Source organism: Pieris brassicae, chromosome Z (assembly GCF_905147105.1).
Source record: "Pieris brassicae chromosome Z, ilPieBrab1.1, whole genome shotgun sequence".
Lineage (NCBI taxonomy): Eukaryota > Metazoa > Arthropoda > Insecta > Lepidoptera > Pieridae > Pieris > Pieris brassicae.
In genome coordinates, this window is record NC_059680.1 from 6160124 (window position 1) to 6176205 (window position 16082).

The window sequence follows — 16082 nt, forward strand, 5'->3', positions numbered from 1 at the left end:
AGTCTAAACTTATCGTGACTCGTTGGATGTTACGTAAGAGAAAGCAACGAAAGGCCGGTTAACTAGTTACGTCTCGGTTAGCAGTGGTTACGAGCGCGGTAAAAAGTGCTTTCTCGCGGCAACTCGGCCACGGGCACTGTGTCAAGAGCACCGATGAAAGTACAACGTTGCCGCACCGCACGCCACTCCGTTACATCATATCCGTCTGGAGAAAGCGTAGCATCAACATTGATCTTGTAAGCCATTACTCAACCATCTAGCTCTCTATTAAAGCCGATCAGGTCATTATATACAATTGTGAGAGATATGTGTCCCGGAACGTACGCGGATCAATATACGTATACGTACGTACTTAATTTCCGTAAACACGCTTTTAAATCAGACAAGAGTCATGTTCGTACGCTGCCGTCCTAATTCTGAGAATGCGTCGTAAACAAGCATAGTCATTTAGCACAAATTAAAATTGCTAGCTGCAAAGTAGAGGCCGTCTGTGGGAGCGAGAAGATGAAACACGCGGCGCGGCAACGTCGCAAGTCCACGTGACCGGTTACGGGTCTTGCGTAAGCGTACGGCGACCACGGAGCGCGAGCTAGCTTCTCCGTTGGCTTTTTCTGATTGATTGAACTCCTGTACAAATACGCATAATTGATCGCTGGACACGGGATCATTTGTATTCATGAACAACGTTCATGAATAGGTTAGATTCTTTTGGAATATAAATATTTTTACATGACCGGAAACTACTGCATGTATGGATAACGTCTAGGAAATGTATATCAAGTAAGAAACAGTGTCTATGTAACAGGAGACGTTCACTAAATAATATTCTAATCGTTGACCTACTCAGTGATATGTAATGTAATTAGGATCTTATTATAGAGGTTATTATAGATCGAATAGCATTTGGCGGCATGCTTGTCGTGGGAACTTGACCCAGTTGAGGCGCGTCGCGGGCGGCAGAGTATCGATTGCCAACGGCACCGCACCACTATGCGTCACACGCTCTCCTATTAACAAAATCATACCCGTATCTTATGGTCGTAAACACAAAACAACTTCGCATAGCTAAAAAAATCGCAAATACAATCGCAAAATTCGCTAGCATTTGGTGTACACCGGACGAGTTGAAAGGATTCGGGATAGGACACTTATACTTATCTGAAATTCACCTTTAAATACTTAAAGAACACGGTGTTCCTCGCCCAATCCACTTGGGAGAACAGATTTTGATCCAGGACTTTGCACATTAGCTCGAAGAGATCCACTTCACATTGGTTGTACGTTTGGCTCTGTAGGAGGCCAAAAAGAGAGTTTTGCCATTCCCTGTCGTCGATAGTCTGAACGAATTCTCGTATCATGGGTGACACTCGAAGCGTTTCAGTGCTGGTGGCCTCTGCAGTGCTGGACGGCGTTGCAGCCGTTGTGGCTGAGTTGTCGAAGGCAAAGGCGTCCGGCGAGGCAGAGTGTGGTGAATGAGCGTCCCACTTGTCGTGGGATGGAGGGGGCGGAGCTTGAGGCATCTGTGGCTGTGCTGCTAGAAGTGCAGGTCCTGGCGACGACTCAGGAGAAGACGTCAGCGAAGAAACTTGTGGGATCTGTATCTCCTGCTTCACAGGCACCGAGGTGTACGGTGAACTGAATCCAAGAACCAACCCGCCATCTCCGAGGGAGCCGCGAAGGGTTTGTACTGCAATCTGTCTTTGTCTCATCATTTGTAGTTTGCGGGCACGGTCGCGTTTATACATGGGTCCGAACTTATTGCGGCCACCACGCATACGATCCGCTCGCACAGCTGGAAAATTGAAAAGATATTAAATTTCCATTGCAGGACAAGTGTGACTTTACATTTTCGAATTGGATAGTGACGGTGACTGTTTATGTATATATTTCTTAACTTAGAAGAAACAAAGGGTGATCAAGTACGTTGATTCGTGTCACGGTCCAAACAACAAGATAAAACTCAATATCTTAATCTTATAATAGTACTTGGTGCCGAGACAAAATATTAATTTGAGAAAAAACTAAACTACTTATTCTACTTGTAAACTATCGTACAAAATTGGACTAAGACGGTTTCATTTCTTATCAGCGTCGCAAAGATAAGACTTTATTTCGAGAGCTCACTATAACTACGGTACATTCTTCCTATTTTTTTACAATAATTTAATAGAAAACTGCTTGCCGCAACTGAATATATGTCTGGATATGTTCAGTTCATGACATAACTAAAAAGTCTTCTATTGATCAAAACAATCTTGGATACACTATATTTATACATAAGTCTTGGTAATCGAGCCCAAAACGTATTATCGTAGCCTATGAATCGATAAAACTTGATTAACATTCTTGAAATTCAGGACAGCGTCCCCATAATGCACACAGACTACTGTACTTTATTATATTGGCAAAATTCCAAAGTATCAAGCGGCTGCTTTGCACGATATCAGCAATTTATGCTCGTTCCGATTCTTTGAGAGGTAGAGTCTAAAAGGGTGCCTCTAGAATGAGAACAAATATATTCTCATAATTTACATATACACATGTTTGAAATTAATACGCGCCTCGACGTGTATACCGGATACGCAGCCCGCGGGAAGTAGAGGGAACCAGGAGCTCGAACGAGACATGACGTTGCTAACACATTTCTCACCCAACTTGAAATTGCTCAACAATACGAAAGTATAATAAAAACATGGCCTGAAGCGTCTAGCCTCAATCGTGGCAATGCTTTAACGTAATCTCTACACTTCTTATTTCCCAATCATAAATGAGTCAAGTACATTACAAAAAGCTCGACAAGACGATAAGGAAGGTAACAGACAACTTATCGGGTCTGTTACAAACTGTAAATAAATAAGTCTGAACCTGGAACGGAAGGGGGCTTTCAGTGGCTTGCCGACTCGCCCAACCCACGAGTTAAAAATAACAACCAGTTTTTATTGTAGCAAACACGCCTGTGCGCGAAAAGGACAAACTTATAGGGCACGTCAGAGAATCCAAGAGGGATGCCAAGCGTAACGGATTTGAGCGTTGTTGTGTGCAATTCCACAAGTTTCGTATTGCAGTCTGTTTCACCAAAGAATTTATGTACTTACCACCGCACTGCAGAACGGGTAAAAATATTTTAAACTTGTGCTATTCTGACATCTAAGGGATACATTACAATTTCAAAATGCCTATCTATACCAGCAAGGTTCGACTGCTATACAATTTTTAAACATAAATAAACAGCCCAACGACTAAAGGAACTAAACGTAACTGTTACATTGATAGTCCACACATTTGTCATAACAGGTTTACAGGGTCGTCCCTTGACACAATTTGATTGAACTGGTTTTAATTCTTTTCTTTCTCTTATCAGAATGTAAATTACATCCTTGGAAATAATTTACGCTACTTTTCTATTGCGGAATCAACGTTCTTTTTAAAATTTTACACAGCCATGAATTAGCATGCGATAGAACAATTACTTTTTAATAACGTCATCATTGAATATAAATTATATAAGTGCTGTACTTAGGTTAACAAAAACAATAGCACTAAAACAATATAACATACATCGCCATACAGATTAAATTATTTTGATCATAATGTAACGAAAACCAGTATAAAAATATTGCTTCGTAATATTGGCAAATGTTACCTTTCGTGAATACGCCGAGTTCCTTTGTGTCGTATGTATGCCTTATTACTGCTTAAACTAGTTATTTGTTGTGAAGCGATTTCGAGAGCTAATGATAAATAACTATTATTATGCCTTATAAATTTATGTTATTATTTAATTTTAACTTCCTCAACGACATTTTGACGAGTATTTATGAAGCTATTCTTTTAGCCGGATATTATGTGAAGCTAAACTAATTTACTTTATCATGACTAATACCAGCACATTTGCGGTTTCCATTCACTGCCTATATTGTGTATGCGAGTAGTTTAGTTATTTCTTTTAAAAACATGAATAATATACCAAACACACAATAATTGTGTTTGAATAGTGTTTATATATGTAAAATTATTTGATGATTCCACTTTTATTTATAGTAAATAAAATGAAGTTATTTTACATCTACCTTTGCACGATCTAGGTCCGATACCTTGTTGAGTGAGTACGTGAGTCGACAAATTGTTTGCGTTTGGTAGAATTTGCGATGGCGTAAAGAACATTTTATATGAAATAGTGCAACGAATAATATATCTGTATTATAATGAGCAAGCGATAGTAGCTGATAATATTGGAAACGAGGTCAGGCACTTATAACACAATATAAGTAGATCAAGGTCAAGGTCAGTTTTACAAATTAAAAGCACAACTGTGTGACAAAGAAACAGTGCGAAAATAGCAAACGAATATGTTCACCTTGCGTTCTAAAGCTATTTGCGGCTAAGATATGGCCTAGTTGCTGAAGATGGGTCAAGGTCGACCCTAGCGACACGCACATAGCAGATTAATCCGCAGCGACCTCAAACGACGCTAGCCACAATCAGTACATGACAAGATCGAATCAGCGATTACTGAGATATGACCTTGGAATATACATCAGGGTCGTCAAACGAAGTAATCGTGTCAATGAGATAAAAATTTTATGTTCCGAAAGGACGGGAAGAGGTGGGGAACGCTCCTTGTACCGACGAGTTGGTGAAACTTGGTCAAGGCTGGCGGCCCCCCCGCTCATCGCCTCGTTACGTACAACTAACTCCGAATATAGCCGAATACCTACGAACGCTCGCTCGCACCTACTTTATCGCGCTTAGTAGATAGCATGGCTGTGATTGTTACACAAGAAAACAGAGATAAATCATCGTCCATGTTGAGGTACCCAACTATGTCAAGATCTCTACTGTTCTGATTTCAAAATCAATTAAACACTTTTGGCTCTCGAGTTATAATACTCTCTCAAATCAATCGCTATATCATTTAACATACAATGTCTTTCATTGAATTTCTGACATGATTGTTAACGTTGCGTTCCGCTTATACCCCTTACTTTAATATATTTTTAAACATTTTTTTTAAATTTTCAACTAGTTCCCTACAATTGCCGTAATAAGGTAATGCCTAAAAAATAGAAAGGCCCGGTTTACGAGGCCGCTCTGTCGAAACGCTCAATTCAGGTCAAGGCAGCGCGCCGAAATAGTCGGCTGGCGCGCGCGTTTTTATTGTCATCTAACATCTGTCGTGGGCCACGAACGCCTGAACACGTGATATTCTGTCAAAGGTGTGCATAGTACTGGTCATAGATCAAATCTCATCTAATTTGAAAGATTATGGTAAAAGAAACCTAAAGGTTGCACCCTAATCAGATCCTAATAAGAATTAAAATACATAAAACAGCTAAAGACTTCGGCAAACAACGCAATCAAATCATTTACGTATGGTGTAATATAATTGCGTAATTAAATATAGAGAACTATAAAACCAAACACTGAATAGAACATCAGCCTGAATACTGATTACGTTTTAACTGTCGCTGTGTGAAACAAGCGTAGCGAGGCGACGCCTCTGATTACGTAAGGTGATGTGAACTGTGAACACCAATTTGTGGACAAACGTTAGTGAATCAGCAACGTTGATTTCATTCTAATGCTGCGTTTTCACATAAAACAAATGCATGATTTGAAATTTCATTCACCTTACGTTCCACCATTCTTGAGATCCAATCTATTAGGAATGGTTGGAATAAATGGTACATAGAAAACTACGTGCATAGTTTTTAAGCTGTAACATGATACGTGTTCAGGTCACATTTGGGTAGTCCATTGCGACAGGTCGAGCGAGGCGTCTTGTGAAATGACGCTTGCGCAGCGCACCCCACTGAACGGTCGATTGTGTCGAAATACACGACACAGTCGCTTGAGTATGCTTCACTCGAAGCTACTACTACTTAAAAACTGTTTGATAACCGCTGGTTATGATGACAGATGATGACGTAAATAAGAAGATTGGAGAGGACTTCTTAGATATCTGAGTTGCTTGTACTGGAATTATATCACAAAGCGACAAACTTATAGAACAGTTTAATTTTTAATACTGTAAGTGTTTACACTTTAAAAAAATACTAAAATCAAAAGAAAAGTCTAAACGAACTTAAATAACAGTAAAATAGTTTGTGCATTACACAAGGCTTGCTTGGTTGCAGGTCGGGCGGTGCAAACCTCTCGCAACAGCCGCTATTCGGGTCACCCACCGATTTGTGAGAATTGTGCCATCTCTTATAAGCTTCTGTACTAATACACACCTACTCCAATATTTAAGGATGGCTATGCTATTAAAAATACAATTCCCTGAAATTTGCGTAGATTGCGTATTCATGATCGATGGAATCTGTATCAAGTATGTGGAGATATAAACATGATACAATATGAAAAACTATTCTGAATAAATGACTCAACCCACAAGGGAAACTGCTTATTTATGCATATATGCGTGTGAAGTGAATGGACAAGAGATATTAACCATGCAATAACATTTATGTATGTATTTTTCGCCAAATTATTACAATAAACTTTCTTTTGGTATTTCGTTAAATTTGAGAAAGCCAAACAGTGTTTTGGACATATAATTAAGCAAATATTATGAATACACATTTCAATGGAAGTACTAGATGTTGCAAACATCCCAGCATCTGGCGAAACGCGCAATGGCGAGTGGCTCACGCACACATTTACAATCATCTGTTGCGTACATGAACGCACAAACAGGCAGCGCGCGCGCCGCATCGCGGCCCCGCTTGCAAGTAGGTCAGGGCGCTATGCCGCCGCGCGTGTTTTAAATTTAGAATGATCTGCGCTTCAAACTCCGCCCCATTTGATCACCGAACTAGTGAATACTTAACAATAATTACGCTTCAAGTAAAATTTATAACTCAATCTTCGAAAACAAGAAAAACGAATAATATTTTAAAGATAATCGAGTTATGAATAATTTATATAGGGTAAAAATTTAAATCAAGACCGTTAACCAAACAGTTATTTAAAAATATGTACAAAATCAAAATGCGAATTACATTACGCATAGAAAATTATTTACACAACCAAAGGGACCTTAAAAAAACAAAGAATACATGTTAAAATATGACAATGTTGACTAAATGAATGTAAAGCAACTGAATTTTGTCGAAGTGTCAAAAGCGTTCAATTAATTAACCCTGTATACCGCTGAAAAATAAGGTATTCAGATAGAAAATAACACAAGGAGTATAAAACTGAATAGAAACGATTATCAGAATCAATAATACAGCTTCCCAGCTTTTATCTGAAGACAATCTAAACGAAGCGGTGACCTATTTTTATTTTCAGAACGTAATAAAAATATCGACAACTCTTTATTTCCATTCTTTCTGATTAGGTTCAACAATGTTATTAAAATGTTTCAGATCAAATACTCGTAATGATATTGATCATTTCAATGAATGTGAAACAAGCAAATAAGTTTTTCAATTCGAAGATATTAGGTAACGGTTTGGCGTACCGCGTACAATTGTTGCCTAATTATTTTGAGCAATGTAGTTAAGCAAATCAGAAAGTTGAGTTAACTTTAAATTAATCCATTTTGAGCAAGTTCTCATAAGAATTTTTTTTATAGATAGATAAATAACGTATTGGATTTTTTTACATATTTCTCGAGTTTTTGGATTATATAATCCAATAGATATCTATTCCACGATAAGATATAAGATAACGATCAAAACTAGGCGAAGGTCGCAGATTCTCTAATGTCTTAACACAGTCACCAGCCATCCAATTTGTATGAATCGTAATGAAATTAAAAATATATCCTGTTTAAAATAGTAAAAAAGGTTCCTACATCTAAACTTACCTTCTAGTTTCATTCCAACATCCAGACATTTCTGGAAACGGCAGAAAGGACACCTTTTCCTCTGGGTTTTATCAATATGACATGCACGTTCTGCTACACATGTGTAAACCTTCTTATTCTGTACGGTCCTCTTAAAGAAACCCTTACAAGATTCACAAGTAAGTAGACCGTAATGGTATCCACTAACTTTGTCACCACAAACAGGACAAAGTTCTTCTATCACATCTTTTGTGTCAGTTTGATCACACACTGTCCCAGCTGCGGGTAAGTACGCTCCAGATTCTCCACCAGCACCTGTCGGAAACAGATAGGAAGCGTCCAAGTTAGCGTACGCGAATGGTTGGTTATCTGATGCGCATTGGTATGCAGCCCCTTGGGGCACGTATTGCTGTGAGGCTCCTGATGGTCCACTACCGGAGCCAGAACCTTCTGGACCGGGACTTAGATCAAAAGCAGACATGTTGAGGGACATGAGGCCTGTCTGCTGGTCCATCGTCATGCTCGGCCGCACTTAGCGGCAACTTATTATAAATCCCTACAACGGCGTTCAACCGAAACAACGTTCACACAGTCACTGAGTTCACTGGCGGTCTGACCGCAACACTATCTGCCGCTGGCGGGCTGCACCTGTTCAAGCACTATGATAAGAGGCACATAAATCCAGCACATTTTGTTCAATAAGAATTTAGGGTTAGAACAGAGAAGGCGCCGAGCGCCGAACTCAGTAAACTATCGCAACGAAAACTGTTGTCGGAGTTTGTTGACGGCGCGCGTCGTTACGATCGCGACAAGTATTGTAACCGCAGCGGTACACGTGCCTATCGAGAGAGGTCCCGCAATCGACTGGCAGCCGGCCGGCGACAACGGCGCGCGTGCCGGCGCCTCCCGCATGCGCGCCCCGCTAACCCGCCCGCCCGCTCGCACAATGGAAAACGATTAGGAGCCCATGTAATAAGTGAAAGTGAGTCGGTGACCCACTTTCCCGCGATCCAGGTCTATGTTAGTGCGCGTTCGCGCGGTTGCGCCACCGCGCGGGCGAAGAACGGCGCGGGGGGCGGCCCACTGACCCAGTTGCGCACAGTGCCGCAGCAGGGCAGGGTTGCCTCGAACAACGAGCTTATGTTTACGTTCGCATAGCATTGGCTCTAAAGAGCATTTGCTGTACGTAACAAATCTAATCGTTACAGTACTCGACAAACAAACTCACTATCTTATTTTCAGTAAACGGTGTCAATGTATATTTATTCTATAAGAAAAATATGGTTGCATCAATAGCGACTCGGTATGGTGTAATATTTATGCACACATATATAGATAAAACATATGCTAGAAATTAAAAGAAATTGCTGAGTTTATTAATTTTGACCCTAGTTATTAAGTTCCTTTCTAGGCCACGTATACAATCTTGAGGACACTACAGCGATGCGGTCTCACAATAAGTCTCGTACGTCACGACTTAAATACCCGCAACCAACCAACATAACCATACCAAATGAAAATATTTATCGGAGAGCTCTCAATAACTGAAAATCTATGATCAGACGACTCAATATAGGCAATGATAATTTTCTCAAAACATTAAATATATTCAAACCATGAAATTTATTTAATTTACAATAACGTTAAGAAACTATTAGAAACATTTAATATTACAGCAGAGTAAATTAAAGATCTTGACCTGGATTCGGTTAAAATCAGTCAACGGGTCACGAACGACAGACTGCCTTTGACAGCCTTGTGTCTCGGTGTGTAACGCAAGACGTGTCCTAATGTACTAAACATTCAACGCATAAGTCAATATGTGACCAGCATACAAATGCCAACCAATACGAATCTTTTACAACTGAAAAGCTTGCCGAAGTCCTTAAGAAAGCCATCAATGAGAGGCATAAAAAGTAGCGTATGTTTAAAAAAAGACATCGCGGCAAAAAGCCAAGAGTCCCATTCAATTTGCTTATCCAACGAGCCAATAATTGAAATCACACGTAAAATCACGTATGCTTCAGTTGCAACTAAAACAACTCAGTTGCGTTCGTATTCTCAAGCCACAGGAAAGCACATATTGCGTACAATACGTAATGAGTCAATAAGTTTCGATTTCATAATCAAGACCTGAATACCGGATGAAAAAGCGACAGTTGCCGTGGGTACACAAAGTGTGTCATTTTCGCTATCGTGCAGACGTCGCGACCTCCTACGAAAGTAAGAGTGGTCGACTCACGCGCATTTGCTTTCTTCGCATGCGCAACTGACGTCATACTTTCTCTGTCAGTGACGTCCACTGATGTAACTATCGTAATCCGCAACTATGTAATAGACGCGCCGTCATCCATTATATTATCGGTTCATGATTATATGTGTAATATACATATCGGTATATTACGGTTTCCATTATAATTATTCATAAGCGAACTGCACTCGGAGATGAGAAATGTTTTAGAAAAATTTTCAATACAGCTACGCCGATTTTTTTTAAATCCAATGGTGCTGAGGCAGGGACCATGTTGGGAAAGGTTAGGTTAGGTTAGGATACGAAGTTGAGACACACATCATCATAAATCAATTTTATTGATTTATGTTTAAAGTAGGTCCCTTCTGCCTGACACACCTCGTCAATTTTTAAGACATGCTAGTTTCCGCACGTTTTTTTCGTAACTAAGTTGCGCATAGAAAAATCAATTGGTGATACACAGGAGTTCTAACTTCACATGAATAAACACTAGCATTTAAAGACTTTGATATTATAATTAAATAATGGTCGCAGAGCAGCTGGAAAATAATAAACTGCCAAAATATTGGGTCTTTCCTCCTATTGGGATTTTGTCCCCTTTTGACTGGAGACTCTTGGGTCGTGGGGTTTAAGTGCACATGCACTAATTAAATATTTAAGTTGGCGCCTGGTACATAGTACCTACCGGTGAACCCACACGCTGATGCTTTTCACGCTGTACGAATAAGAATCGCAATATACCAAACTTGTTAAATTTATTTTAGTGTTTTGTTTATCCATATTTAAGTATTTCATTTTTATTATAACTATTACTATGAACGTTAGAAATAGTTAAGTAATTAATAATCGTGTAGATTTCATTAAATGTGATGACCTAGTTTAGTTATTCGATATAAAGAAAAATATAACAAATGGAAAATGTAAATAGAACCATAATATGGAAGGAAAAATTACAAAGAAATGTTCCTATTAAATTTCTCAAGAAAACAATCTAATATCTATATTTCCCGCAGTCTTATATAATTTAAAATTTTCTTTTCAATTTATTCTTGTTCACCTTTTACAATTTCTTTACCGGTAATAATTTTCTACGTAAACAATCAATCATATTACTATGATCAAATTTATTTGTTAGCACTAACAACACGTTTCCACTGGAACAAACAAGACAATTCTATATTACTTTTAATTGTACTTCATTTACCTACTAATTAGTACATATTAAAATTTAACAAATTAAAAATGGATTCTTAAGATATTCTTTCCATTTAGCCAATATCTCAACTTTTCCGCGTAAGTATGGTAAAGCTGATAGCCACAGAGCTTTTCAGTGTCCTTAAATCCATTAATTAATCATGAGTTCCTGGGCTTTTCATTCCGAAATGTTTGATCATCTATATCGCCATAATGTTATACGCGTAATAAAACTTGACTTGACCTAGTATCTGATGGTAACCATAGTAACCGCCTATTTACTATGTAGATCTGTGTATGGTGAAAATTTAAAACTAAAGTAAAAGTGAAACGATGGTGCGGCCTGCTTAATTGTGAGTGGATCATGGAATCCTTAATCTTAGACGCGAAGACACAACATGTAATAACAATTCAAGGCGGATTAAAAGAAACACAAGGATACAATTAAATAACATTTCGCGTGATCCTCTATACGGATGGCACCGCCACTCACGGACAGTCACATTTCGAGGCTCGCAAGAGCGTTCCCGGCCTTTTAGGAATTGCTACGAAGATAAGAATCTTGAAGAACACTAAATCGATTTGGTACTAATTAAGTAGGCAGTTCGTTCCATATAGTGGTGGTGCGCGGCAATAAGTACAATAAAATATTAGTTTCGTCTGTTACGTTCAAATGGTTTGAAAGATACTCCTTCACAACAGTAGTCGCAATATCTAGGATTCGTATATTATATCAAACGCGTTTTATATAAATACATATTATATCGTAAATAATTATTCGTAGAATTTAACAATATTAATTCCCGTAGTTATAAATGTACTACAGTCTGAAGTAGTTTAAAAATATCTGGTACCTAATCCGATCTAATTAAATAAATAATTACTTGTAAAATCTAAAATTGGAAGTATTATTATAGTAAAATTATATATAAACCTAATTATCAGACGTTTTCTATATTGTCTACATTCTGGAAACATTGGTGCTGAGGCATCAGTACCGAAAATCAAGTAGCTATCGAAGTAGAGAAAGCTATAACGAAACGAAACTATAGTTCGTACTAAGTCACATGCGTAATAATAAAAATTAAAAAAAGATGACAGGCGAGCATGACTCCGTTCAGTCACTATCCAAGCTCACCTACTTTAGCAAACAAAGGCGTTGGTATAATGTGCTCCAGAATTGGAGATGTTTGGAATAACAAAGTAGTTGTTGCCCAACTCAATAGTTGCAAAGAAACTGACCCGATTCCAAGATACGGCGATTTCACTTGTCCTCAAAATATGTTTCATAATATTAATCATGTACCGAGTGAAACAAAGAATACAGATTGACCTTAAGACCCCCCCTAAGAAACCCCCTGTAAAAAATGATCTCAATGTATTTTAGTATACCCCCTTCGCTGTGAAGACCTCCTCCAAGTCAAATTATAATTTATTCATATAGGTAACTTTAATGCACACGTATCAACGTTAGTAATAAATGTCTAGTAATAAACTGCCAGTTCTCGAACGACCAGGTTTCCCTTGACAAGTCATCATCCCCCCTTTAAAAACCAAATCTATATTAATGTGCCCATTCGCTTTGACAAAATATTTTTACACTTCGGATGGGGACGAATGACATTTCAGATTATTAATAATAAATCTGACTATTTGCACTGTTTAAGTAACTATTTTGTCTCTTTTCAGCGAGTGCAACACTGATATGTAAAAGGAGGAAAATCTTTATAAATTAATACCAACAAACGATTATAATAAAATAAATCAAATATTATTATGTGCACAAAAAATCCTCAAAGCAATTAGTTAAAACAAAAAGAAAGCCCTAAAAGTTCAAATCCAATGCGTCAAAAGCATTTCCATGACATTTCACCTTGATATAAAAACTTTTCAGAAGCCTAAGAAAGTATTTATTATACTAACTGAATGCCAACAAACGTGTTAAATAAAATTTCCAAAGAGTCTTTTGTTATTCAGAAATAATTGAAGGTAACGTTACGGAGCCAAAGGGGTAACAACGTGAGGAAAATTTTACCATTAGTCATTGTTTCTAAAAGTTAAACGCAAATTATACGCTAATATGTATATATACAAATTAAATTATATATACCTAGTCTAGCCATAAGTTCTGTTACAAATGAAAATGTATTTTATTAGATTAAGTAATGTACTATTATTAAAATTTATACCTACATATTTATTAAGGTCTCAGCAAAAAAATATTCTAATCGAAATGACCACCAAGCCTTTAATCTGTTGGCCACGAATTTACGCACTGTTTCCAAGGGAAATTTCGCCGCTGCTTGCTCCAAAGTTTTTTAAGAGACTCAATGTCGCCGTGTCGTTATGAGCAGGCCATGTACCCTAAAACTGGCCATAATTTAAAATCTAAAGGGATGCGGTCTGGGCTAAATGAATCCGGAAGTTCAGAACGTTGGTTTCATGCCAGGCTTAGATAGTTCGTGCTTTGTGACCAGGTGCAGAATCCTGCTGGAAAGTTCACGGTATGTTTTTAAAAAGTGTATTGCTGAGAGGTTTCGTAACATGATCCTAAACTGTATCTTGATACACTTTGGCTGAAGTTTTCACTCCTTTTTCACAAAACGTAGGTAAGGCATGCCCCACCAAACCATCACTGACGAAGGATGATGACCACGTAGTACCTTCCCGACTACTTGAGCAGGTTGTTTAGAAATGTAAGCGTATCATTTTGCTTATTGTAGTGTTCTTCAATCGTAAACATCTTTTCATCGGTAAAGAGGATATTTCTGTGCTTTTCAAGTCCTCGTATCGCGACAGAAGTCGTTGTGATCGATCCACTCCCTTTTCGAACGCTTTGGCATAGTCCATAAAAGCGATGTAAAGCAGCTTGTTATACTCCCTGTATTTCTCCATTATTATATATTGTTGCAGTACAAGAATATGGTTCGTTGTAGAATATCCTGTCCGGAACCCCGCTTGTTCTACTGGCTGATGGTTATCGATTGTCAGACCCAGTCGACTTTGTAATATGACAGTAACATTATAAACATACTTAAAAGAAGACTTATCGCGCCGTGGTTGGAGATGTCTTCAGGGTCTCCTTTCCTATATAGAAGTACTATGTCAGGTTTTCTCCTTTGCTTGGGTACTAGATCCTGTGTTTAAAACCTCGTTGAACAAGTTCGTTAGTGGGCTAGTTAGAAGTAGGCTCACTTAGAATTTTGCATGAATTTTGATGTGCATGCATCGCTGGTAATGAAGCTAACTAATTTGTCGTAAAAAGTTTGAATATCTTTTTCTGGTGTTTCCAATGTTCCTCGTTGAAGCTTATATGTAGCTCTAACTAAGCAGTGATCAGATCTGTACCCAAAGCCATGTAAACGTAGAAACGTTTATAATCCTCGTCGGTTGATTTTACATAATAAAATCAATTTCGTCTCTCTCATCTCATCTCATCACATCGAATGCATTTATTCTATTAATTCTAGACAAGCTTAGTGTTTGCTGTTTCCTTGGTTGTAATTCTATTTGCGGAGAGGTTGATTTATCTCTCTTCCTCTTGTCTATGGCCCTTAAATTCTCTTTGACAATAAGTTTATCTTACTTTGTGAGCGCTAAGTTTCCTTTTTGTATTTCTTCTATTAGTTTAGATTGCGAGCACTTCCTTATTTCTAAGGTTTCTTTTGAGTAGTCTTTTGTTATATATAACTGCTTAAATTTCTTTTTGTTGAATAGAAAGGAGCGTATGCCTAGGTTAACTATTATTATTTTTATGCTAATACGGTAGATTTTATATTTTATACATAGTTCGTCCAAAAGATATTTTTTAATGCACTCACACATCACACATCCAAAGTTGACTGCTCTCTTCTTTCTTTCTAGAAGCTCTTCTTTGGTTTTCTTTGGGACAGGTCTTAATTTTTCATCCACTTTATCAAGTATTATGAACGCTAGCTGAATTATTTGGCTGGTATTGGTTGGTGGTGGTATTACGAAATTTGTTGGTGGTAACAGTATTTGGAATTGTTCGTCCATAATTTTTACGTGCAATAAAGCGCAATTAACTATTTGTTGCCGGCAACACTCGTTGTTTTGCCAATGTTTATTTTTCCCGTCTTCAGTGAAAAGACAGAAAATAACGCGATGATTATTGTTTAGAGTCACACTTGGTTTTAGGTTTATTGGTGTTTATTGGTGTAATGTTATATTGAAGATTGTCTTTAAAATTTATTCTTTCTTTCCCTCTCATTTTTAATTTTAAGGCAATAAAATTTAAAAGTTTGTAATAACTCTTATGGTCCCGTTAGACAACCGAATACTGGAACAAACGTTTTATTAGGGATGATAAATGAAAGCGCTGTACGAAAACATTTAGTAGACAACGATTTTTCTGAAACGAATAGCAATATATATGACATTCCGAGACTAATATACAAATAGACAATTGGGAGAATATCATTAGATGGTGGAATGGAAATATTCCATAAATAAGTTTCACTAAATGGAACTACCAATGAAAATGGCCAGTTACAACTCAACCCCCGCCCCCGACCTTTAATGGTTATAGCTTAGCTCAGCTCATATCAGCCATAAACTAAAATTTTAAGGGGTCTACTAAACAGCAGTACACAGCTCGTGTCTGCGTACTGTCGCATAAATCATGGTTGAAAATCGTATGCCACTAAGACTGACATTTCGGTATCATATTACACTATCAGGACATACACTGGATATACTTGGTAACTAAATTGTTCAATTACTATTCGAAAATAGGTAACATCGATAACAAGGAATGACAGTACTGTTAGGCGCGCGTGAGACTTATTGCTACTGCTTCTTACATATAAAGACGATGAATAC

The 16082-nt window shown here is 37.9% G+C and overlaps 1 protein-coding gene across 3 annotated transcripts in view; it reads right to left on the reverse strand.

The window, feature by feature from the left end:
• The window catches only part of LOC123719012 (nuclear hormone receptor FTZ-F1), a 57934-nt gene that overhangs the window by 9655 nt on the left and 32197 nt on the right, over positions 1-16082 (reverse strand). The window contains exons 2-3 of one of the 3 annotated variants that reach the window (XM_045676103.1): positions 7817-8110; positions 1170-1792 (exon numbers count right to left, since the gene is read on the reverse strand). In XM_045676103.1, coding sequence (XP_045532059.1) covers positions 1170-1792; positions 7817-8110 — 917 coding nt within the window. Of the gene's footprint in view, positions 1-1169; positions 1793-7816; positions 8849-16082 lie in introns of those variants that run through there. The other 2 variants (XM_045676102.1, XM_045676104.1) reach the window with 2 other exon arrangements.